General features: G+C 39.8%; 2 protein-coding genes across 5 annotated transcripts in view; both read left to right on the top strand.

Annotated features, from left to right (window-relative positions):
- ARHGEF9 (Cdc42 guanine nucleotide exchange factor 9) overlaps positions 1-27,148 on the top strand; it is a 296,681-nt gene that overhangs the window by 134,547 nt on the left and 134,986 nt on the right. The window contains exon 1 of one of the 4 annotated variants that reach the window (XM_069986580.1): positions 5,364-5,426. The exons of 2 other annotated variants lie outside the window; for them this stretch is intronic. The gene's annotated coding sequence lies outside the window, so the exon portion shown is untranslated. Of the gene's footprint in view, positions 1-5,363; positions 5,427-26,584; positions 26,607-27,148 lie in introns of those variants that run through there. One more of the 4 variants, XM_069986582.1, reaches the window with a different exon arrangement.
- On the top strand, positions 4,853-5,400 carry LOC138802871 (uncharacterized). Its single transcript, XM_069986585.1, has one exon. The coding sequence runs from the start codon at positions 5,137-5,139 to the stop codon at positions 5,314-5,316; it is 180 nt and encodes a 59-aa protein (XP_069842686.1). The 5' UTR covers positions 4,853-5,136; the 3' UTR covers positions 5,317-5,400.

The raw sequence follows: 27,148 nt of genomic DNA, 5'->3' as shown, positions 1-27,148 counted from the left end.
TACAATGCCTGACCAATCTTAAATTCACCTGAGCATCAAGGGCACCCGACATCATCCCTGACACTACAAAGGGTGTTCGCTGGAGGAACTACAAATACCATCAGCTATAGTGCAGCTCCCCATATAGTGCAGCCATCCATAAAGCAGTGTTTCTCAACTCCAGTCCTCAAGACTCAACAAAACAAGTCATGTTTTGAGGATTTCACAGGTGATGTAATTATAGTCAGTGCACCAGTTACTGCCACAGGTGATCTTTGTATGGGATATCCGCAAAACATGACCTGTTGGTGGGTCTTGAGGACTGGAGTTGAGAAACACTGCCATAAAGCATGCAATATCCCTGTGGAAGCCCTTGAGCCATTGTGACTAGTGTAAAACAGACCGTGACAGGAAACCTCTAAGGGCTACTGCTCCCTTTCCAAAAATATAAAAATGATTTATGAAAAATGTTGATATATGACTATGCACTCCTACTGTAGAGTTTGGGTCAGTGGTGCACGAGGTGAAGAGATCCAGTAGTATGTATAGAAGAAACCCGGCACTCACCAGATAAATATGAGCTTATGTAATTAGTGCAGTATGCATCACGTTACATCAAGTATGACGGGAAAGGGGGGACATGATTGAAACCTTTAAGTATGTTAAGGGACTAAATAAGGTTCAAGAGGGGAGTGTTTTTAGTAAAAAACTGAGCTCAAGAACAAGAGGACACAGTGAGAGGTTAGTTGGGGGAAAGATCAGAAGCAATGTAAGAAAATATTATTTTACTGAAAGAGTGGTAGATACCTGGAACAAACTTCCAGCAGAGGTGGTTGGTAAATCTACAATAACAGAATTTAAACACGCCTGGGATAGACATATATCTATCCTAAGATAATAAGGAAGAAAATACTAAAAGGGCGGACTAGATGGACCCAGTGGTCTTTTTCTGCCGACAATCTTCTATGTTTCTATGTTTCTATGCGTTTCGGCCAGGCATGGCCTTCATCAGCTCGCAGTTGCTAGGCCATGATGAAACACGTACCTGATGTAACATAATGCATATTGAACTGAATAAATAAGCTCTTTTTCATCTGGTGAGTGCCAGTTCCTTTGTATGCACTCCCAATCACTTCATCAATACATTGAATCCTGATAGCTAGTCCTGAAGGTGGTAGAATGACTGAGCTACGTGTGAAATGGCAGGTTTAGATGGTTATTTATAAGAGCCATTGTCTAGCACTGTTGCTTCATGTAATGTTACGGCCTTTAGCTAAACCTGCATCCATCTACATGATATCAAGATAGATTCTTCCTGGCTTATTTTTGTATCTTATATCCAGATCTGTTCAGTGGATGGTGCCTGATTATATTGCTGCTTATTGTATTTCTATATTCTGGAAGATCTGTGGCCCACAATTGGTTTATATTGCCACTTTTACTTATGGCTTTTACATTCCTTATATCATGAGATGGACTGAATTTTAATCTGACTAACATGTATACAGTATGTGATTCATCTATTGTTCATCTCCACAATCCAAGTGCTATTGTTACCAGGAGACATGCCTCAATTATACCAATTACTACTGTATATGCTCTTATGCAACATTAAACTTTATCAGTCTCAACTTTCACTTTCTTTACCATATATAAAAAAAATGTTGCAAGATGTGTCATTGTCATTCTTGGCATATTATTTCCCCTCTAAATATTGTTTTATGGTGCTTAAGGAGTGTTCTTAATTGTTTGCATTTCACAAAGCGTTTGTTAAGGAAAAAAGTTCATTCCTCACAGATTCTTTGAAAAATGAAAAGTGGAATCTGATTGGTCGCTAGGGGCAACTGAGCCAATTCTACTTTACACCAGTTTGATAAATCTCCCCCCATTGTCTATAGTCACTATTGCTTGATAGTGAAGTCCTCTTTAGGCTATACTCTCTGCCTATGTACTATTATGACCTAACTATAAGGATATTCTGTACTTAGGACTTTCCTTTATATAAAAAAATTTTTAAAAAAAAGAACGTATTCACAACAATTGTTGCTCATTGATTCCATAATATCATGATCAGTATTCCCTGCAATATATAAATAATGGATAGATGAACCTGGGGCTTCCAGCAAAGACCCCCATGATCAGCTGTTGCCGAGAAGGTCCACAATATAGGAAGGGTTTTTCCAAAGAAGAGAAGTTTCCCCTCGCCACTGCCACTAGCCCTTTCTGGAAAATGTTTTAATATTATCCTTTTTTATATAATCATTGCAGCACTGCTCACTAGAGTAATCCCTAAGTGATATCCCATGTCATAAGACTACAGCATTCTGTTTCATCTCAATAGATAAATAACATGCTGTTGCATTGCCTGACCTGCTTTCTGCTCTTGGGCTCAGAAAATCTTGCCTATGTAGCATTTCTGTAGAACATGCCCCCTCTCATTACTTGGCCTACAAAGGCAACCTGATTAGAAATTTTGTCTGCCGTAGCAGTACATATTCTTGTCGTAGCAGCCTCTTTTCCTAAGTACCGTATTTCTCATGCAGTGTTACCCATAGCAGAATGCTGAATATAATTAGGGTATTTCACTAGCTGCTTTTTGATAAGATACCAAGTTTTCTGATTAGCCCACACACGGTTTTCTGCAATGTACTGTAAGTAATTGGTAGTATAGAGGAAGCCTATGAACTTTGGTTAAAGAAATGCAAACCGGTTGTTGAAAGTTCCTCTTGCAAATTGTTAAGTATTTGCATAAGCTATGGAAATAACTCAGAGCCACTTAAAGTGATCCTGCCTCTAAAGGCATGTGTGTAGTGCTCATGATTACAATCATTGTAAAAGAAGACCAACAATAAAATAATAACTATAACGAACATCTATTGATTTTCATTGTGAATGCAGATATAAAATGTATAATTGTGGGTGGTACATATGGTAAAGGATTCTCATATCAATGTTTATATTTTTACAATGCATACAATCAGTAATGCCTCTCACCCCTAAAGGAGGAGTTTTCACCCTGCCAGCATTGAGATTTGTCTAAGGGCCCTTTTACATGGGCCAATCAATGTGTATTTGTAGGTGTGGTCTCCAGAACTGGACACAGTATTCCTGATTTGGTCTCACTAGAACTCTATACAGTGGGATAACAATCTCCTTTCTACTGGTTATATCTCTAGCTATGCAGCACAGCCCAGCATTCAGTTAACTTTCCCTACCGTCCTTCTGCACTGGTGACTTGGTTTTGAAGCTGCCAAAAATCACTACCCCTAAATCCCACTCTTCTTAAGTCTTCACTTTTCTGGCATATGCCTGTCATTGTGACCTCTTTCACACTGAAAAGCACCAATGGCTGGTCAAAGCTGTAGCTAAAGCTCTATCTTTCAGACTTATTCATAGACAGACAAATCTCATTTTGCATTGCAGGAATTATAGTTTTGCATGTCAAAGCTAATCTATTCAGAAAAATATTCCTACCAAATATCCCACAAAGTACAACATACAGTGCAGAAATTAAACTCTCCAGGCTCCCACTCATTTTTAAGGATTAGGCCTGCAGAGAAGTGTCACATGACCATTTCAGCTCAGATGAATAGCTGAGGAGGGACATAAACCCATATTAGTAAGGTATATCTAATGCCACTGATTAGCACCCCTGAAGTCATTGGCTACAGTTCTAATTATTCAGAATGCTGTACGATTTTTGAATGAATAATGCCCATCCTGGAGATAGGGTATAGAATTGCAAAAATGGGGTTAACATTTAGTTTTTTTCTCTAATAAATATGACAAAATTAAAGCAAATTTACCATCACGTACATTGCTGCGCTTTTTTTTACCTTAATTGATAGGCGACGGACGATATACAGTCCTTTTTTTGAAATGCCACCTGGTTTCCATGGTCTTTTCTCGAGCACCGGCCTGCCCCAGAGCACTAGAAGCAGGCCCGGCAGCCCCCCATGTGGTGATATCCCCTCCCCTCTGTGACGCCTGCGCTAATAGATTAAGGTAAAAACAAGCACAGCGATGTACCTGGTGGTACATTTGCTTTAAGAAAGCCAGTTATGAGTTATAACACTCCTGCTTTACATTAAGGAGGTTGGCTGCTTTGGGCCATCACTCTAGAAATCAGTTATAACCCGAGTAATACCTTGTAACGCCACACAGGGTGGCAGTGCTGACCATGTGATACGGATGAGTCTGAGACGTTTGCCTACCTTTGAATGAGTCTGAGGGATGAAACTTTGACCAGTCACTAAGGCTTATGAGAGGTCACACAATATCTATACATACAAGAAGCTGCTAAGAAGGCTGGGCAGGGGCTCTAATAAATATTGACAAGTGGCAGTAGAAAATGACATATATCTTTATCATATTCTAAAATGATTGTCTCAAATATGTAAAAGAGTGAGATGCTCTTTAACATGTTGATATTGGTCTCATATATTTGATGATAGCAGTAGAGTGAAATACAAGTGACCTGAACCTATTCATTTTATTAGGTTCTTCCTGTCTATTCCCTCTTCTCTTCTGATTCATGTTTATAACCCCCGCCCCCCCCTTCCAGGTCTTTACTTTCCACCCCCTTGCCCCTCTCCCACATTTTCCCTCACTCTATGCCCAAGCACTCCTCCCTTGCTGATATACAAGATGCTCTGTATGCATTAGAGCAGCTTCATCCATCTTATCATACCCACTGTTGCCTTGAAAAAAGGATTAATCGCCATCCTTGGTCCCAGCTCTCTGATTGACAGCTAAATCCCTATGCCTCCTGCTTAGCATGCGTCCAGCCCGCCTTGCATGACACTGCCACTGCCTCTCTCCTCGCAGAGCCGCAGCAGCACCAGAAGCAGCTTCCAAATCTGTGGAGGGCTCATCTCATGCACAGCCCTATCTGCACGGAATCCAATTAAAACACAGGAGAGACACTGAGACACAAGCAGCTCCACTCTCTTCTTCTTTCCTTCTGCTAAAGATTTCTGCATTGTCGAGTCCCAGCTGACGTCCCCCCCTTCTCTTCACTCCATAAGTGCTTTTAGCAAAGGCGTAAAATAAAAAAAAAAAAAGAGAGAAAATTAAGATTAAAGAGGGGGAAACAGATAACGGTGAAGAAGGAAAGAGAAGCCTTATGCCCCCCTTCTACTCTAACATGTTGGATGTATGGACAGTTTCGCAGAGCAAAGGTTGACACCTCAAAACCTTCCAGCCCCCCACCTCGACCGTTACAATGTCTTGCACTGCACTATGACCTTGGATGTCCAAACTGTGGTGGTGTTTGCGGTGATCGTGGTCTTGCTGCTGGTGAACGTGATTCTTATGTTTTTTCTGGGCACTCGGTAAACGGATTTCTCCCTCTAAGCTGTCGGCAGGAGCCTGCAAGAGAAAGAGAGCACAATACAGTAATCGAGCTCGCAATGCCATCCAGCTTCATCATGGACTCACTGTGATATGTATGACGTTGCTATATTATCTCTGCCTAAATCTTTTTTTTCTGTGTGTCATATTAAACCCTTCCACTGCTGGGTGTATGGGGAGGATGGGGAGGGGGGGGGGGGGGCTTGTAACGCATTGGCCAGCAATGCATGTTACCCCTTCAACGTTGAGGGTTAAGATTTCCTAGCAGTGTAATCCCTCAGCATTCTGTCTTAGATGTGTATAAATAGGAATGAAGTCTGTAGAACCATAATGGAAATCATTGGCATTCTCATCTTTCCCTTTCATATTTAATCTTTACTTAGATAAGCACATTTCCTTTAGCAATGGGTGACAAATCTCTGCTCAGATTGTCACAATTTGCTTTCAAGTCAATCTATTCATGAGTGTCTCTCTTCCCCCAGTATGTGTACCAATGCAAGAATACTATGGGGGAGGGGGGGGCTATTAATCAAATGTTGAGAACGTGAGAGTATATATTGGGTTTCAAACAATATAATATAAAAAAAAGTTATACATGACAAGGAATGATGGTCTCTTAATGGGGAGAGGGCGCAGGATGGCAAAATACTGATGTGACAGTGTAACGTAACAGGGATGACATTACTTGTGCATTATAAATGAGCTTGTAACGTGGTACATAATGTGAGCTCTGAGTTTTTTTAGGACTGCAGATAAATTTGTATTATCTAGCCCAGTGCACAAACAGTTATATGGGAAGAGAATATGCAGTAATGTGGCCTGAATGTAAAGCAAGTCAAGGAATAAGCCAAGGGGCTATGTGTTTTATCAGCCAGAGGTGATTGGATCTAGAATTGGGTTTTTATTTAGAAAAGCGATGCGGACCTTTATCTTTGCTCAGTACACAGCAGGACTATACTAGGTCTGTGACTTGAATCCAAAATTCAATGTTTATCAGCCCTTGGCTACACTATCCTATGTGCATCAATGCCTTGCCTATATGTTGTATGCAAATATCTAACGTTATATGTGGCCTTTTACCCAGGATTGGCTTTATGCTAGAGCCTTCTATTAATATAACAATGCTTTGGCCACCATTGCCAGTTGCTACTGTGTGTCTTATTCCATTTGTCATCGCGTTGCCATTAACAGTTCAGAAAAAGTTTTTGTGCCATAAATAGCAGCCTTCATTTGATACAAGTGATTATCTGCATTTCGGAAAAGTAGAAATCATGATATATGAATATTTATGGATCGGAAGAGATAATCAAAGCGTCACAATTCATCTGAATATTGAAATCATTGAATTATTTGCCTAGGTTAGCTTTCCTACAGAAAGAGGCCCCAAGCAAAGCTTCCTTATACTGTACTTACAGGCAAAAGTATATGATTACTATTAATAGTGTAACGTGATCATCACCCATAATATGCTGTCAGATGATTTAATGAGTTTTATATTGGTGTTATCTGTTGTCAGAGATATTAGATAGCTAGATAGGGTAGATCTTTGGGTATGTGATACATAGATACAATAATGAATATAGATGTAAAAGATGTATAAAGATGATATTATGTAAAGAAAGAAAGATACATTTTAATACATATTTAATGTCTCGATTTACGATACACAGATACTTTAGGATAGAACAGGGATGGGGAACCTTCGGCCCTCCAGCTGTTGCAAAACTAAACTACAACTCCCAGCATGCCTGGACAGCTGAAGGCTGTCAGGCATGCTGGGAGTTGTAGTTTAGTTTTGCAACAGCTGGAGGGCCGAAGGTTCCCAATCTCTGGGATAGATGAACATGTCAATAATGATAGATAGATAGATAGATAGATAGATAGATAGATAGATAGATAAGGATAGGTAGATAAATAGATATTTGTTATCTAGGTACGCAATACATAAACACGTTTAGATGGAAAAATAATTGAAAGGAACATGAAAATGCAGCCAGCATCATGTTATAGAGCAGGATGCGCTGACCAACCTAATATATTGTTTATTGGAAAAATATTCAGTATAACTTGCTATTTATTCATGTAAATCTCGGCTAAGGGATAAGTAGTAAAGTAATGGGTCAGGGCTCTGTGCATAAATGTGCATATATTAAGAAAACACTGATTAGGACCGCCCACTTGACTACTTACACCAGAATGAACAGAGGTTTACATAAATTAATTACAAATTACCCTGGAACTTTTCCATTTAAATTATATATCAATCTCCTCCGCTCTTTCTGCTCTATAACATGATCTAACTAATACAACTGGGGAGAATATACTCTCTGTACCAATGACATATATCCATACTCTTTTCCTCTTCCCTTTGCCCATTATTGGGTTCCTTTTATAGACATATAGACAGACAGATAAAGCAGATACATCTGTGTGGGTCTGAGTTGTATGAATAACATGCTCATCCTGTGAGTTTCGGGTTAATACTGTACTGCAGGTTTACTAATACGGGGAATTTATTTATTCTTTATGGAGTCTAATAGCTGTGATTTTTCTAAGTATTTTTAGCCATTTGTATTTCACCTTGGGGAAGATTTATCAAACAGGTGTAAAGTAGAATTGTTTTAGTTGCTCCTAGCAACCAATCAGATTCTACCTTTTATTTTTCAAAGAATCTGTGAGGAATAAAAAGTTTAATCTGATTGGTTGCTAGGGGCAACTAAGACAATTCTGCTTTACACAAGTTTGATAAATCTCCCCCCTTGTGCTTGGTGAATTTATAAAAAATTGTGCACGTCCTGAAAAAATTGTGCAAAATTGTGGACAGCATTTTTTTGCCTAGAGCACAAGTGAAATGTATTGGTCCTGGTCCGGACCCGACATAGGCCTGTGCCAGTAAATACACAAAACAGCTTATAAAAAACTAATAATTATTTGCAAGTTGAATACTGGTTTGTGAATACCAAAAAATGGGTGAAATCAACACTATAAATAGGTGCAAAGCCCTTGATAAATGTGCCGCATAGTGTACAGATACTGTAGGCCAGGCAGTCAGAGGATGCTCCAGATTTATCAAAGGGGCACAAGTTGTAGGATAAATTTAGAGTAACTTGCTGTTTTGCACAGTTTTGGCACCAGTCTCATTTCTACCATATCACTAGGGCACATCTCTGTACTTTGTCTAGTAAGGCTCAAAAAATGTGGTGCAAAGCATGTACACCAGTATAGCAAGACAAATGTCTGTCTCATTTGAAATAGTAAATCAGTGATTTTCCTTTTTGGATGAGACACAAAATATGTTCTGATGTATCCTGCCAGTGCTTATATTTTACCTAAGGTTCCTATAACTTTCTGGACTTTCTTTTTTTCCCATGTAGACGAGTTTCGTATTCCAGTAATAGCTATATAGGATGGTGACAGAAATTGAGTTATTGAGTAATGGCAAGCTTTGGACCATTGGGCTTTTATATTACATCAGGGCTCCACTAAATGGTTTAGCTAATTTTTATGCTTGGCCTTAAATGGCAGATGAACTTTTATACAGACTGGACATAAATCTTATTATTAGTTTTATTTTCTCAATGTGGATTGAAAAGAATCTAATCAATCATGTCCGGTAAATGGGAGCTGACTTTTATGGCTGTGCTCAATGGTGTACTGAGACGGTTTTATTTATTTTGTGTGATGTGCTTAGATGGATATGGTGTCCAGGATGCTCCTCCTTCCTCTGCCCAGATTACTTGTCATGGCATTAAACCATGCTTGCTTCTTACATAGTAAAGCGCTTACATAGTAAGGCTATGTTCACAATCGGCGACAGAATTACGAAAAAATAGGTTGGCTGGGTGTCTATGGGATCCCGGCCGGAGCGTATACACATAGTAACATAGTATACGTTCGGGCCGGGACCCCTAGCGGCGCCGCTAACAACTGACATACTCAGTGAATAGCGGCCATAGAAAACCATGTCAGTGCACACTATGAAGCGAGCAGCTGCAAGCTTCATAGAGTGCAGTGGGGAGTTCTGATGCGGGCGGGCACGGATGCACCCGTATCAGAAGTCTGCGGGCCGAAAGATCATCCGTTCGGTACTGCAGTACTGGCCGGGATGATCTTTTTAAAGAACGGCTGGTCTCTTACGCCATGTGAACATGGCCTAAAGCTAACTAAACTGCCTTCTTTCACCTGAAGGAGGACTAGGACACCTTTCTCAAAGGTATTTTAGGAATGTACAGAAGACAGAGTAACCGATGGTGTTGAAAACCTACCCAAAGCGGGGTGGGGTGACAGCATCACTTTAAAAAAAAAAAAAAGTGGACAGCTAGCTATGTCTGTGTAGGAAAACGGACTTTAGAGGTTGGCATTGTGGTTTGTGGCATATTCAGTACACCCTTTACTGCTTTGAAATTGTAGCCCTTGTTCAAAATGCACATATAATAAATCTGTCAAAATGTTGTATTGATAATAGTGTAGCATCTGAAAGTTCTCCCCCAATATAATGGATGGTGCACCCCTTCTGCACCTGTCTAAAAACTAGGCATTTCTGATGTAATGGGTCAAGTTGTGTAGTGAACCATACTAGACCTCAGCACTCTCTTCTGCCCCACGGCACCAAGATTCACGCTATACTCTTTACTTGGTTTATATCGATTCCCCAGAAAATGAAGTAGCAGATTAAATATGATAAGCTTTGTCCCAGCGCCAGAGCCAGGCAAAACGCTTCCATATGTGGCAGCCAGTGCGATATCCTGACCTGACAATATGGTAAACGGAGTGTGCCCGTACAGTCTCAGCTTTCTGTTGTGTTTCTACCCCATTGAAAGCTGCCGCTATTGCAGATGCAGCCAGGCCTTGGGTTTTGTTAGCTGACTGTAGTCATGGTAATAAGTTGCCAGCTACCTGATCTGAAAAGTGTTCAGCAGAATTATAATCAACTGCATCTCCACTCTTGTTACCTGGTGTTCTGTGTGAGTCAGATTGCGGCAAGCTGGATTCAATATTTTAACTGCTTTGAAACCAGAAAGGCCTATGATGCTGTGCAAAACCAGAGCGGGCTGCAAAGAGGACACAGCTTATTGCCTCCAATGGATTGATTTATTGATGTATTGATAATGTAAATTATGTACAGCCTTACATACTCCTTGTACAGTATATACCAAAGTATACCGCATCAAGTGCAGTGCAGTGTTCCAGTAATCCTCCAATAAGCTTGAAGCTTTTCCCTATGACAGGAACAGCACTGCAGACATTCATCAGGGTTTCTGTCTGTCAATATAGAAATGTTTGGTTGCATCTAAATTGAACATGGCAGAAATTAATCCAGATTTGACCTTTACTGTATTCCAGGCAAGGACAATGGAGAAGTGGCAGTGTAGTCATATTCACAAGGTTGACTATTGTATTAAGGCCTAGTATGCACTTACCCATTATTGATGCTGGATACCAGTAAATACAGCAAGTTATAATGTCTATAGTGACAGGGATTCACATTGTGTCAGTACTGCATGTATATGTTTCTTTAATGGCTACTATTTATGATTCAAAACATGGAATATAGTATTGCTGGGTTTTATTTGTACTCAGGAGGCCTGTAATGTTCACCCACATAGAAAAAGCATGAATTCCACATCCCACTGATTTAAATGGGAATCTGCCCCATAGTTCCCACAGTGCGGATAATTTCTGATGCACATTTGAAATTAGTGCGAAAGAAAAGAAGTGGCAAGTCACTGAACCCATAATGATTTCACATAGTACAAGGTAGATTAGATAAAGATTGGGGCTGACCTGTGTCCAATATTTTAGCTTAATCTATAGCATGCAAGCTGCCACACATTTTTGCAGCAGTTTTCATAGCATTTTTTTCCCCCAGATTCCAAAAAATTATGATTATACCATACCACTAAAGGCTTAAAGTGACTGTACACCAGGCCCAGGCTGAAGCACTGGAGGCAGGCCGACCCACCCTTAGTGGGAGGAAACCCTAGCCCCTCTATGATAGGGTTCCATTGATTCTAATGGAGTCATGTCATGGAGGGGCTGGAGTTTCTTCCCACTGGGGGTGGGTTGGTGCTCCTCCAGTGCTTCTGTCTGGTGGTACAGTCACTTTAAGATCAACTTTTCTTCATCTTGTGTTTAGGAATGAAGACAAATTTTTGTTCAAAAATTTGCACCTTTTTCTCTATGTATGTCCTGCTCACCTAATGGGTGGGCAGGGGGCACGGCAAGGCAAAGAGGAGGCATGGTCTCCTAAGTCTAGTATTGGGCACAACAGGTAGGGTGAGTAATTATGTAAACACATTGCTTTATATTGATTTCAGGCGTAGACTCTATTTAACCCCTCACCAACCCCCCAAATATAGATTATTAGCTTACATTTATTTCTTCTGTGTCTTCTAAGACACAGATTTTTTTTTTAAAGGACAAGTTGTACTTTTTTTTTTTGGATCCCATTAATTTACCATAAATTGTATTATAACACCAGAAAATAATAGTTCTAGGACAAAAAAAAATGAAAAATTGTAGGACAGTAAAATAAAAACTAATGTGTCGGTATGTCATTGAATCCAATGATACCAAGCTTGGGTAGTTTTTTGTTTTTTTTTGCTATAACTAACTATACTATAACTATATATCAAAAACTTTTATTTTTCGAAATAAGATATATGTACATATTCTGCCTCTATATTTTTTTCTATATATGGAACTGTGTGAGGGCTCATTTTTAATACCATTATCTGTAGTTTTTCCCTATGCCATATCTGTGTGGATTTTACTTTTTAAATACTTTTTATTCCATTTTTATATGACCAAAAATAATCAATTTTGGACTTCACAAGATCAGTAATGTTATAATTTGTTAGTTCTGTATGCAGCGATACTAAATAGGTTTGGAGATTTTTTTGTTTACATTTTATTTGGAAACTCAGAACATGGGGGTAATTTGAAATTTTTAGTAGTTTTTAAAAAATATTTTTAAATACATATTTTATTTAAAAATATAGAACCTATTAAAAGCTGTATGTTTATATGTAATGTAAATGCATTACACTGACCTATTAGACTAACACTCTACTAGTACAGTCTGCCACTAGCAGGCTATATCAGCAGAGCAGTTGTGGCAGGAACTGAGGCCTAGCAGAGACCTTGAGCTGCCATGACAACTGACTGGACCACTGTGCTACTAATAGAACTGTTCACAATTCAGCGGCATCTAAACAGTTAAATGACTGACATCGGAGATCACTCTGATGACAATGATTACTGATGGGTGCTGTTTGCAGCTAGCAGCTGCCACCTGCCAGGTATGACACAGGCCCAGCTCCCATCCTGGTCATTTGTGTACATCTTGGGTCAGGAGAGGGTTAAACTGTATTTATTTGTCCTTTGGACTATAATGTGACTCAGGAACCCTGTGAAAGATTAGATTAAAGCAAAGTTACTAGCTTTTATATATGTTATTTGCCGTGAATGTAAAGAAGCTATTGATTCTTGTACAGAGAATATTGTTGCTTGGTTTTAGATTAATGGGGGAATTAATCAGGGCCAGTCTTAACGTCAAGTTTCTCTGTCTTTATTTATTTATTTATTGCCATATTTATTTAGAAAGGCACACCTTTAAATAAATGAGGTGGGGTGTGCCCCACGCAACAATTTGTGCTGAATGGTGATAAATACAGCATTGCAGAGGGCAAGCCTCCATTCTTACCCACTTACACTAAGACCTGCCTACTTGGTGAATGCAACATAAACTTTAAATAATTGCAGAATTGTTGATTGTGATGTGAACTAAAATATAGCTATTTTTCACAGTCCATGCCTAGCCCACATTATGATAAATTTCCCCCCGAATCTAGTCATAGCTTCTGTAATTTTTTTTATACGTAATGGGAGCCATATTCCATGGCGATGTTTAAATGACACAGCCAGACACATTTCCATTATACCATACTTTTATGGCTAGAAAATAGAATGTAAACATCCTCTCAAGGAAGCCGACAACTTGCCAGGTCATAGGAATGGATTACCAATAGAGATGAGCGCACCGGGTTCGAGTCGATCCGAACCCGAACGTTCGGTATTTGATTAGTGGTGGCTGCTGAAGTTGGATAAAGCTCTAAGGTTGTCTGGAAAACATGGATACAGCCAATGACTATATCCATGATTTCCACATAGCCTTAGGGCTTTATCCAACTTCAACAGCCACCGCTAATCAAATGCCGAAAGTTCGGGTTCGGATCGACTCGAGCAAGCTCCAGGTTCGCTCATCTCTAATTACCAAATAAGCCTATAGAAATCATAGTCTAATACCTATTCCATTGATATTAGTTTCTCTTTTTTATAATACAGACTTTCTAATAATAATAATAATAATCTAAAAACATCCCAGGGTTGGGATCCAGCATGATTTTAATGTATATTTTCCAAGGAGATGTGTTCGGCTTCTCTCCCCTCGCTGAAACCTGTTGCCATGGCAATTTGCATCTCCCTATAGACACCGCAATACAAGGTAGCTCAGGAAGTGTTCACAACATCTGCACAGGGGAGTATAGAATGCAGCAGATCTGCCATTCCTGGGTTCACCTCAATTCCTGGGCTTGTCAGTGGCCTTTAGCTCTTGACATTTGTAATATTATTCTATTATTTCATTTGAACACTTTGGATATATTTGTATTGTAATAAAAAGCAAAAGTAATAGTAAAGATATTATAGAGATTAGAAAGTATGTTACATTATAGACTGCTAAATCCTCTCTGACCAGATTATTTGACTTCTTGCGTTGGGACTCTATTATGTTGATCCCATTTTTAAAAGACTTTTTGGTGATGTTTTTGCCAATTTTCCATTTTACTATCTATATTATTAAAACAATCCTGAAATTATACCACTCTAAGCTATGTTCACACACTCTTAAAAGGATGGCAGTTTTTTATTGGACATCCATCATTTAACGGCAAATATACATTATTTGTATGCAAGTCAAAAAGAATTCAGTGGCACTCACCAATAGAGATTTGCAAGCTTAGTTTCTTTATTTCATCACTGGTCACTGGGATGGGTGCAAACAGGCGACGATCGTTTCGCGTGCTCAGCTGATGCACGCTTTGTCTCAGCCTACTACGTCACTCCGTTGCCCCTCCTTTATAGTGCAAAACACCCACAGGTGTATATACAAATCAAAACATATTTACATACATACACTTAGTTACACAAGTGACAACAGACACATTAAAATTCTTTACCTTATTGCTTCATCTAGATAGAAACTTATCCTATTTTGTCATACTATACATTTCTAGCCGATCATTCAGTCCCAGCGGGCCTAATGCCTGCATTCTCAGGATCAGTTGCGTTTCCTTCTTTATTAATGCTGCATTTCTGTCTCCCCCTGCTGGTGAATGTTTTACTGTGCACAGGCCTAGGAACCGCATATCTACCGTATCCCCGTTGTGAACTATACGCATGTGTTCAATTAACTTGGGGCAACCCTTTCCTGTCCGGACTGATCTCACATGTTCAGCAAATCTGACCCGCATAGGGCGGATCGTTTTTCCAATGTAGTAGTAGCCGCAGCTGCAGATCACAGCATATACCACATACTTGGTCTGGCATGTAATAAAATCTCGAACTTGCCACACATTACCCCCTAGGCATATGCTTGATGTATGTCGCAACTGCGGGCACCACTTACATGAACCGCACTTATGGTTACCATTCGGTAACCCTTTGGATAACCAATTTTCTCCCACTGGTGTTTTATTGTATCTCCCATGCACCAACTCATCACGTAAGTTTTTACTTCTTTTAAAAGCGATAATCGGTCGTTTTGCTGCTATTTCTTGTAAACCTTCTTCACCTGTCAGAATGTGCCAGTTGTTATTAACTACAGATCTTATTACATTATTCATAGGGCCATTCCTAAAGGTAAGAACGCATCTGTCTGAACTGGCCTCTACATTACGTTTCTTTTTATTATGTTTATAAATTAGAGCAAAGCGATCTGAATTACGTACCCTATCCAGGGATCTCTGCACTTCTCTAATTGGGTAGCCCCTTTTATACAATCTTTGGGCTAGTTCCTCTGCCTGCTGTTCAAATATCTCATCCTTATTATTTATCCGACGTAGACGTATGAATTGTCCATACGGAATGGATTTTCTAATGTGAACAGGGTGATAACTGTCATACCTGAGTAGAGAGTTGGTGGCCGTGGGCTTGCGATATCCACTAGTCACCAACTCCCCACCCTTCACCTCCAAATGCACATCCAGAAAATCCAGACTTTGTCCCCCATATACAAATGTAAATGACATATTAACATCATTATTATTCATGTATTCCACAAATGACCTGAATTCGTCCTCCGTCCCCGACCATATAATAAGTATATCGTCGATGTACCTTAAAAAAAGGGCTATTTTAGCAGCAAAGGGATTTTCCAAGTTGAACACTTTTTTGTCTTCTAGCTCGGCCAAAAATAAATTTGCAAAAGTCGGGGCGACTGGAGTCCCCATCGCCGTTCCAGCCCGCTGACGATACCATTGGTCAGCGAACTGGAAGGCGTTATGGGTCAGCACAAACCCCAAAAGATCACAAACATAATTTGAAAAAAAATCATCGTTCTCAGCCACATTGAGCAATCGACGTCTGATTGCCTGTACACCCGCATCCTGAGGGATGCGGGTGTACAGGCTCTCGACGTCAATGCTTGCCAAAGAGAGACCCTCGGACCACCCAAAATCATCTAATATAGTCAGTAGTTCCGACGTATCACGTAAGTATGATGGGACATTTTTTAACAACGGCCTGAGTACCCAGTCTAAATATTTGGAGACCGGTTCTGTAACTGATTCCCTACCCGCCACTATGGGGCGCCCCGGAGGGTTTTCCATAGTTTTATGGATTTTTGGGATTATATACCAATATGGTTTTTTAGGCTGTTCTCTTAGTAATTTCTTGGCAAATTTTTCAGAAAATATGCCTTGTTCTACTCCCCGCCGTAATAATGATTTAATTTTTGTAACATACTCATGTGTGGGGTCCTTATGTAATCTCTCATATGTGGTTACATCGTTCAATTGTCTATTTGCTTCATACTCGTAGTACTCCTTAGTTAGGAGCACTATATTGCCCCCCTTGTCGGCAGGCTTCACCACAATGTCATCACGTGACTTCAACCATTTAAGTGCCTGTTCTTCTTGTTTAGAAAGATTTTTTGTCGGTTGAGGATAAACTAGTGCTTTCATATCACGGATGACATTGTTCATGAACAACTCCAATTGTGAGCCTGCCGGCAAGGGGGGATTAAAGGTAGACTGTACTCCACCCCGGAACTCCGCATTATCCCCGACTACCACGGGGGCCACCCAACCTTGTAATTCCATAAGGGTTTTTACCACCTCCCTGTCGGTGTTGTCGAACTGGGGGCTCATACTAAACCCTAGGGGGCCCACGTAATGTAGAGGCCAGTTCAGACAGATGCGTTCTTACCTTTAGGAATGGCCCTATGAATAATGTAATAAGATCTGTAGTTAATAACAACTGGCACATTCTGACAGGTGAAGAAGGTTTACAAGAAATAGCAGCAAAACGACCGATTATCGCTTTTAAAAGAAGTAAAAACTTACGTGATGAGTTGGTGCATGGGAGATACAATAAAACACCAGTGGGAGAAAATTGGTTATCCAAAGGGTTACCGAATGGTAACCATAAGTGCGGTTCATGTAAGTGGTGCCCGCAGTTGCGACATACATCAAGCATATGCCTAGGGGGTAATGTGTGGCAAGTTCGAGATTTTATTACATGCCAGACCAAGTATGTGGTATATGCTGTGATCTGCAGCTGCGGCTACTACTACATTGGAAAAACGATCCGCCCTATGCGGGTCAGATTTGCTGAACATGTGAGATCAGTCCGGACAGGAAAGGGTTGCCCCAAGTTAATTGAACACATGCGTATAGTTCACAACGGGGATACGGTAGATATGCGGTTCCTAGGCCTGTGCACAGTAAAACATTCACCAGCAGGGGGAGACAGAAATGCAGCATTAATAAAGAAGGAAACGCAACTGATCCTGAGAATGCAGGCATTAGGCCCGCTGGGACTGAATGATCGGCTAGAAATGTATAGTATGACAAAATAGGATAAGTTTCTATCTAGATGAAGCAATAAGGTAAAGAATTTTAATGTGTCTGTTGTCACTTGTGTAACTAAGTGTATGTATGTAAATATGTTTTGATTTGTATATACACCTGTGGGTGTTTTGCACTATAAAGGAGGGGCAACGGAGTGACGTAGTAGGCTGAGACAAAGCGTGCATCAGCTGAGCACGCGAAACGATCGTCGCCTGTTTGCACCCATCCCAGTGACCAGTGATGAAATAAAGAAACTAAGCTTGCAAATCTCTATTGGTGAGTGCCACTGAATTCTTTTTGACTTGCATTTATCAAAGACTGTGTTTCTCAAGTTGAGCACCACCATATAATTGCAAACACCAGCCCACCCCATGTTTTTCCTAAACTCACCTGCACAGCCGATGCTGATTGCCACGAACTAGTAGTGCCGAGGCCATTCTTTCTTACAAGCATTTATACATTATTTGTATAATTGTCATTTACCTCAAGTGGCAGGATTCTCAAAGCTCAATGTAGTCTACAACAGTGCTTCTCAAACTGTGAGGCGGGTCTCACCAGTGAGGCGCCCCCTCATTATTGGTGAGGCCCAGCAGGGGAGGCAGTTTTCATAAAAGTGACTATGATCTGAACAGTCATTTTGCTGGATGCAACAATCTCTAGTTTAGCAACATTATTAAGTCATTTTGTTATTGCTTTATTGGTATATAGAGTGTAAAGTGATACTGTCACCTCCTTTCTGTATAAGGACTTCTCTACACAGCTGTAAAGCTGAAATTCTGCAGTTTTCATAGATTTCTTGGTGCTTGGCCCATTGAAAAATGCTTTTTATTGTTGGTGGATTGTGCCACCTCTGCGAGGCTTTATGCCTGCTGCGGCACTTCTTCCAGCCTGTAATGGTGCCGTAGGCCACACCCATCAGTGACATTATTGATGTATAGGCTCCGCCCTCTCTGCACTGATTGCAATGGGCCGGCCTAGAGGGGGTAGGGCCTAGACCTCTAGGCTGGAGCATTTCAGTAGCCACCCAGGTCCCGGCCAAGAGCACCAAGAAATCTTTTATAAAGTAAGGTATGAAAACTGCAGAATTTAAAGCGTAACTGTCATTTCAGGGTCATTTTTCTAAAAAAAATTAAATATCAGTAGTACAAGCGATTTTAAGAAACTCTGTAATAGGTTTTATGTACTAAAAGAGTTTCCTTCTGGACTGAAAAAGCAATCTCCCAGCCTCCCCCCTCACATCAAATGAAGCAGGATTTCTGTCTCCATTATGTGGCTATGGAGAGGGGAGGGGCTGTTAGGAGTGTCTGAGCACGGAGGAGTCCTGCACAGCACAACACCCTGCAATCTTCTCTCAGTAAGTTCATAGATAAGCACTGACCTTTCTGACACCTGAATTTAGCTTTTTAGGTGCCCAGAGAGTCTACAAACAGCTGACCTTCATGTCACCTCTTCCTGCTCCCTCATCTCCCTCGGCCCCTCCCCCCTTCATAGGCTTACAATGGAGAGAGCAGAACCCGTCTTCACTGGCTTCTCTGTAATGAAGACGTGTTGGCCTGATAATGCACAGATAAGAAGTCAGGGGGGGGAGGCTGGGAAATTGCTTCTTGAGTACAGAAGGAGGCTTTTTTGGCTGATGAAACCTATTACAGAGTTTTTTTAAAATTGCTTATACTACTGATTTCTGCAATAAAAAAAACATGACAGTTACTCTTTAAGCTTCACAGCTGTGTCGAGAAGTCCTCATACAGAAAGGGGGTGACAGTATCACTTTAAGAGACAGGTGAAAGGTAGCCCTAACATTATTTTCAGCTTTTACATTTTCAGCTTCCACTACAGATGGTGAGGCCCAGGCATTGCTTTGGTCTATTGGGTGAGGGTGCAGTAGAAAAAGTTTGAATAGCACTGGTCTACAGAAAGTAATTTCTGGCAGTTCCCTACACCGCTTGCTTTAGCAGTGGACTGTGTACGTACCTGAGATTAAGAAGTGGAGTTGTAGGTACCTTTTAAGTCCAGCCAATAATTATAAGCTGACACTTACTGTTCTGTACATATCACTCACCAGTGGTGCCCACCTTATCATCACAGGTGGGATTACAGTAAAAGGTCATACAGTATACATACATAGAGACAGGATAATGTTATTCACACTAGGTGGGGGACACAGCTGACCTGTTCCCCCCTTCCTGAACAATACCCTCTGTACATATCACAGAGCATCCTTTGAAAACTCTCTCATAGAAGCCAATGGGGTCCCCTCCAGTTTATTGTCCCTTCATCCAAGGTGCTTGCTGTAAATCATATCTAATAGAGCAGAGCTCAGGCAAGATGACCTAATAATAATAATAATAATAATAATAATAATAATAAAATAGATAAAGAAGAAAAAATCAGCAAAAAGGCGATTGCATGTGCCATTTTCAGAGATGCATAAGCGAAACAGATTGCTGAACTCAGGAAGACCAGCCAAATGACAACACTGCCGGCTGCTAGTGAAAGCACTCAATGCAGTGAAGTCCTAGATGCATTGCCCCCTGGGAAACATGAATATGCAAAAGAGGAGCCCGTGGAGCCTCATTGAAGAGTCTGAAAACACAGGACTAGCCAGATATCCCTCCGGGAAGGACCCAGCCAAGGGGCAGCTCCTGTTAGGAAACTACCAAATCCACCATATTAAGTGGCCCTATAAGTCAGTGTAATGACAAGGGATAAACCAAGGCTAGGTAACCATCCACATACAGCTGTTTCGGGGGGGGGGGGGGATGCCCCGGGTGCTCCTCATCAGTGTGGAGCTCTGACAAAAAAGAAAAGGTTTATTATCTGGGTAATGTGTTCACATTTCTGGTCCTATATTATTCTAGTAAGAAGACCTTCCTAGAAATCAGCTTCAGCTGGAGAAAACAGCTTTATTCACTTGTCCAAATTGTTACACGGGTCCTAAATATTCCTGAATGATTTTCAGTTTTATCAAACATGTCAGCGAATGTCAACTGTGGGGTTTGGAAAGGTTGAGGAACCATAAGGAAAGATCATCAGATCATGTCAGACATGGAACTACTATAGAAAAGAATAGAAGCATTAAAATAGAGGTATTCTGGTAGATTTTCACTATTTTCAAGTAAAGTTTCCTGGATTTCATCAAAAGCAAGGGTCACTTTTTATTTGACAACCCCTTTTAATCCGCATTAATGTTTCCATATTCCGCTAGATCATTTGCAGGAAAATAATGTATGCACAGAACAAGGCAACATTGTGTCATAAAGCGGGTGGCATGGCAGTGTATGACTCTCCTAAAATGTATAGCTACTGAATTGTTTAAAGTACATTGTTCAGTGAGATAGAATGAACAATTCCGCCTTTGTTGGCCAAAGTTTCCAGAACACATATTTCCATTCATTATCATTGTGCATTTCAAGTAATTCTGAAAAGTTTTCAACAATGTGAGTCTGTTGCCCTTCATAAAAATCCATATGATTGACTGGTCAGTATACAGCAAGGGTCTCATATTTCAGCCCCCTGGCTGTTTTTCGAAACTAAAGCTCCCATTATGCCTGAACAGCTAAAGCTTTTGCTGCGTTTACACGGAGCGATTATCATGCAAATTTGCACGACAACGATCGAATTCGAACGATAAAAACGAATTTTCCGTACGATATATCGTTCTGTCTAAACGCTGATCGTTATAAAAAAAAATTGTTATTTCGAAATAGTTAATCGTACGATTTGGCAAATTATCGTTCCGTGTAAATGTAGCATTTGGCTGTCCACTCTGATGGGAATTGTATTTTTGCAACAGCTGAAAACCATGGGTTGAGTTTCACAGCAACAAGAGAATGCTGTTTCTGCATATAGCAGCCACTTTGTTGCTCATTCTCTATCGCTATTATTATATATACGTCCTGGCGTCGTTAAGGGTGTAATGGCTCTGATCCTGACTCGGCATTCTGTTGCTTTCGGCTGCAGCAGCTGAAAGCAATAGAGCATAGATCTTATTAGTCTATGCAGTATATCTATACTGCATAGATCTCAATGAGATATCAGTGTACTGATACTAGAAGTCCCCCAGGGGGACTTTTAGTATGTGTGTAAAAAAAAAATAATATTTTTTAAATTAATAAAAAATCCTCTCCCCTAATAAAAGTTTGAATCACCCCTCTTTTCCCATTTTATAAAGATAAATAAATAAATAAACATGTTTGGTATCGCCGTGTGCGTAATCGGCCAAAATATTAATTTATTTCATTCCTGATCCCTCACGGTAAACGGCGTAAGCGCCAAAAAATTTCAAAGTGCAAATGCAAGTGCAAAGTGCATATGCGCAAACAAGGTACAGATAGAAAGAACACATCATGGCGCAAAAAAATTACACCTCACGCAGCCCCATAGACAAAAGGATAAAAGCGCTATAAGCATGGAAAAAGAGCGATTTTAAGGAACATATATTTTTAAAAAAAGTGGTTTTAATTTTTTTTAAATCCATAAAAAAAAAATAAAAGTTATACAAGTTACATATCATTGTCAGTTTTACTCTAGGGCAAACTGCATTAACACAAAACCACCCCAAATTATAAAAATGCCTTTTCTATTTTTCAATTTCACCACACATTTCATTTTTTCCTGCTTTCGCAGCATATATTATGCAAAAATTAAGCCTGTCATTGCATATTACAATTAGTGGCGCAAAAAATAAGGGCTCATGTGGGTCTCTAGGCGAAAATATGCAAGTGCTATGGCCTTTTATACACAAGGAAGAAAAAAACAAAAGCGCCAAAATGGAAATTGGTTTACATTCCACACATCAGAATGGGAACATATTGAATCTTGGAAGAGACCGACATGTGCTGTCACATTATTTATTATAGCATCACTAAGGCATAGAAGCATATAGAATATACAGTGTCAGACATGGTGCACCAAAGGAAAAAATGTAAAGGGTTCATCTTCCAACTATACAGAAGATCAATACAAACAATACTAGTTGTGTCAAAAACTTCCGTATTATTACCTATTAACTAAAATCTTTTTTTAAATGAATGATACAAAAATAAAAAATAAAAAGTTGCAATTTTTTTTGCCCTGTGCAAAACAGGAGTGCGCCTCTTGTTAATTTTTTCTGCCCAAATTATTTTGCTGAACTTTTGCGGTTTGTTGTTGTTTCAGAGGTTTGACAATCCACAGGATACAGTGGTTCTTTGAAATCACTGCACTGTTGTCCTGGGAAGAGTAAGTCTCTTGTTATTGGACATAATCCATGAAGGTTCCATTGTTTTAAAATCCCACTTTTCATGGCTCTATTTATCCGCAGCCACTAAAATGAATCCATCATTTGTAAGTCGCCGTAGATGTTGTTGCTGGTTCGGTCTATGACAAATAACCATTATAATCAGCTTGCCTTTCTTGCGCTATACCCAAACCCTTTTGTTCTTAATGTTCCCATTTAGCTCCAAGTTTATTTAGCAATATAGGGCCTACAATTAAATGGTTTTGCACCTGCCTGTGCACCTGCTGCATCAACACTATAGAATAATGAACATTCATTGGGAAATACTAACTTTTCTAAAATATTGGTTTATTAGTGAGTTAGAATTTCCGTCTCAAGAAAAGTGAATCATTATGGGGACAGAAATAATGCTTGGCGGAAAAAAAACGTATTTCTTTTACCGAATAGCAGAAAAATTGTATATTGTATACTGTGTATTGGAGCTTCATTATAGCTATGCGTGCTTTCATGTTACCCATCTACCTTATGTGTCATGCATGACTGAGTAGTGTAGTTGTAATTGGCCCACTTAGTCTTCAGGTCTACTATAGCCTATGTTCACTCATTTATTCAGTAGTGAGGGATGGCTTTCCGTATAGCCTTCAGCATTTCATATGCATTGCATGTACATATGTTGCCACTTTTATTGGTTTCTTCTGTTTTTTTGTGTGTGTGCAAATAATCCATCGATTTATTGTAGAGTGAAAAGCTTAGTAACATTCTGGAGTTCTCCTTTATATTGTATTTATAATACAGAATACAATGTGGGACATAAAGTACATTATATAAAGGAATCTTCAGGTCTCCTTATCGTCCTGGTGGTGTCTTTTGCAGTGAGTGTGCAATTGTCATCACAGTACCTGTCATCAAAAATACCTTTTGACATGTCGTCAGGCATCAGAAGGAGTAGACTCAGCAGCATGCAGGAAATCTTCAAAAAAACCTTTAGTACATATCCAGGTACAAGCGACGTTTTGACCACGCTCTGGTCTTTGTCAAGCATACAGTGTATGCTAGACAAAGGCCAGAGTGTGGTTGAAACATTGCTTGTACCTGGATATGCAATAAAGCTTTTTTGAAGATTTCCTGGATGCTGCTTAGTCTACTCCTGATGTTCAACTTCTGGTAATTGGGAACTCCAGCAACTCCAGCGTGCATCTCCATTATCATCTCTGCCTATTTGCATCTGCTCCTTGGTGCATGTCAAAAGTTATTCATTGTGGAGACCTGCTGTGATCAGGAGATATAGCCGGAGAGAGTGCACAGAACCGTGTTATCCACTCTCTGAACATATATCCGTAAATGCCAATTCTGGTTGTGTAAGACTATATTGTTGGAATTTGTGGCTGACCATGGAGTAGGCTGCGCTGCTGCTGCACTCAGAGGCTATATCTCCCATTCATATAGGGTCTCAGCAGTCAAAATGTAGTTTTGATTAAAAAAAAGTACTCTTTTAGGCCAATAAAGGAATATCAAGTATTTTAAGGAAATATTTTTGACTTTGCTTAAACATTAGTCTTCTAAATCACTGAGATCGTACGTTTCATTTTTTATTTTACAACATGGCCTGCCAATCCGGTCCCCAGTACATTTATGGAGATTCCCCATAAGAAGCACTCAGTATGGCTCACTTAACAGAGGGATGTTAGTATGAGGTACATAGCAATATGCAGATGCGCTATTTCTAGTTCCTACCCCTTAATTTCATGTTTATCGCCCCTCCTACCCGATAAACACCAAATTGTTTTAGCTTGACACTTCCTACATATCAGCTTGAGCAGCATCATATGCTGAATTTCTATTTTAGTCTGAAACGCTAATTAGGAAAGACAGCCATTGGATCACGACGAGGAGCTGAACTGTCGAAATTAACCCTTCTATTCCCTTCTGTCACAGATTCTTGAAGAAAAATGACCGTACTGCATTTACATGTATGCAAGGACCAAAGTTGAGGAGGCATATAAACAAATAAACAGTAACATATGATATCAGTACCATTACCGTTCATGAAAGAAAATATTCATCCAAAAACATATTTTATTGCAGCACTTCCCAATCTTTAACCCCTTAAGGTCAAAGCCAATTTTCGTTTTTGCACTTTTGCTTTTTCCACTTTATGTTTAAAAGTCCATAGCGCTTGCATTTTTCACCTAGACACGTATATGAGCGCTTATTTTTTGCCAAACCAATTGTAATTTGTAATGGCAGGCATTATTTTTCCATAAAATATGCTGCGAAACCGGAAAAAAATCATTTGCGCTGTCAAATTGAAAAAAAAAAAGGAATTTGTTTTGATTTCGGGGAGTTTTGCATTTACGCCGTTCGCCCTATGGTAAAACTGACTGGTTATGCATGTTCCTCAAGTCGTTACGATTACAACGATATGTAACATGTATAACTTTTATATTATCTGATGGCTTGTAAAAAATTCAAACCATTGTTAACAGATATATGTTCCTTAAAATCGCTCTGCTTACAGCGCTTTTATCCTTTGGTCTATGGGGCTGTATGAGGTGTCATTTTTTGCGCCATGATGCGTTCTTTCTATCGGTACCTTGATTGCGCATATACGACTTTTTAATGCGACCAAAAATGCGCAATCTTGCACTTTGGAATTTTTTTGCGCTTACGCCGTTTAACGTGCGAGATCAGGAATGTGATTAATTAATACTTCGGGCGATTACGCGCACGGCGATACCAAACATGTTTGTTTATTTGTTTATTTATTTATATTTATAAAATGGGAAAAGGGGGGGATTTGGACTTTAAGGGGAGGGGATTTTTTATTAATAAAAAAACATTTTTACTTTTATTTTTACTTTAACTAGAAGCCCCCCTGGGGGACTTGTATATAAACAGCACTGATCTCTCATAGAGATCAATGCTGTGTATATACACAGGTTTGACAGCTGCACTTAGAGGCTTAATTAGCCTAATAGAGGCACTGACTAATAGAGGCACTGCCCGGCTGTACATGTCAGCCGGGATCAGCGCCGTTCAGAGCGGGGTCCTGACGGGACCCCTTCTCTGAACACCCCGCGCGGCACCATGACGTATCAGATACGTCATGGGTCGATAAGGGGTTAAAGCAGTTACCAGGACAGTAGGGACATAAAAAGATACGGGATGCAGTAGCCTAAGAGGGATATGTGATAAGGAATTAATGTTACAGGTCTAGGCTATGTTCATATGACATTTTTTCTATTTTTTAAAATGACATCTACTTCAGGCCCTTTTGGGTGTGATTCTTTTTTGACGGTCCATTGAATTTAATATTAAAGACGGTGAAAGGACAGTGAAAAAAATGTGCGTGAATAACCAAAAATAACCCTTTCTCTTTATTTTATTTAGTGTGAACATAGCCCATAATTGTGGATTATTGAAGAAATAGGACTGGCCATGCCTCTGCCCTCCTGTCTATAAAATATGCAATAATATGTTATCTCGTGGTTGTCTTAGATGAGAAAAACCTTTTAATACCATAGGTAGATTTAGATAAGTTCTGCTGTTCACGTAAAGTCTATGGGGGAGATTTATCAAACTGCTGTAAAGTAGAATTGTCTTTGAAAAATGAATGGTGGAATCTGACTGGTTGCTAGGGGCAACTGAGCCAATTCACCAGTTTGATAAATCTCCCCCTATGTCTCCTGCATAAATGTGGTACAATTGGTTTTTTCTGGTTTCACATCTCTGTTCATGATATTACCCATTTGACCTCTGTGTGTAACAGTTTTACATGTTATCGCTGCTCTTTATTGCTATTTTCTATGGCTCAGTGAATGATGGTTGGCAGGTGAACTCCAAGGTATATAACTTGTGCCAAATTTATAAACATCTGTGCCTCATTTCTGTGACTATGGCAGACATCAAGAACATGGAAAACACAAGTAAGCTAGCAGTTTTTATTAACATTTCCCATAGCGTTTTAGAGGTTGACAATCTAATAGGACCTTACTCAGTGATGTCCGGAAAAGAAACAGGACAGTCCAAACCTGACAATATCTATTGACCAGAGGAAGCTTCAATGCAAACAAATGACTAGTGCATAACACTGTGTTTCTCTTTGTCTATATTAGTCTCTGTACAACACTGTGTTCAGTCGACAAGAGTGCAACAGACTACCTTGACTTGTAATAGGGTCTTTTGGGTATTGCCGAGCTTTCCATTGTTTTAATGGGAAAAGTAGCATTGTATATCATACAAATTTTTTTAGGTAGCATATAATTGAATCTGCAATGGAGCTCACAATGCCTTATGGGCCTTTTACACAGACCGATTATTGGCCAGGAGCATTGCAAGAAACACTCCTACAGCAGACAATGTAAAAGTAAAAGCAATCAGCTGAGGACTAGGAAAATGCCTGATCCTCGGCTGATCATGTCTTTAGAACATACTTCAGATTTTATTAATGGACACACATATTCCTGTA

The sequence above is a fragment of the Dendropsophus ebraccatus genome, chromosome 10 (genome assembly GCF_027789765.1).
Source record: "Dendropsophus ebraccatus isolate aDenEbr1 chromosome 10, aDenEbr1.pat, whole genome shotgun sequence".
In the NCBI taxonomy this organism is placed as follows: Eukaryota; Metazoa; Chordata; class Amphibia; order Anura; family Hylidae; genus Dendropsophus; species Dendropsophus ebraccatus.
The sequence above is the reverse complement of the archived record's forward strand: the minus strand, read 5'-3'. Positions and strand labels throughout refer to the sequence as shown.

Coding starts and splice junctions, on each gene's coding strand:
- LOC138802871 (XM_069986585.1), top strand. CDS start 5,137: ATGGACAGTTTCGCAGAGCAAAGGTTGACACCTCAAAACCTTCCAGCC.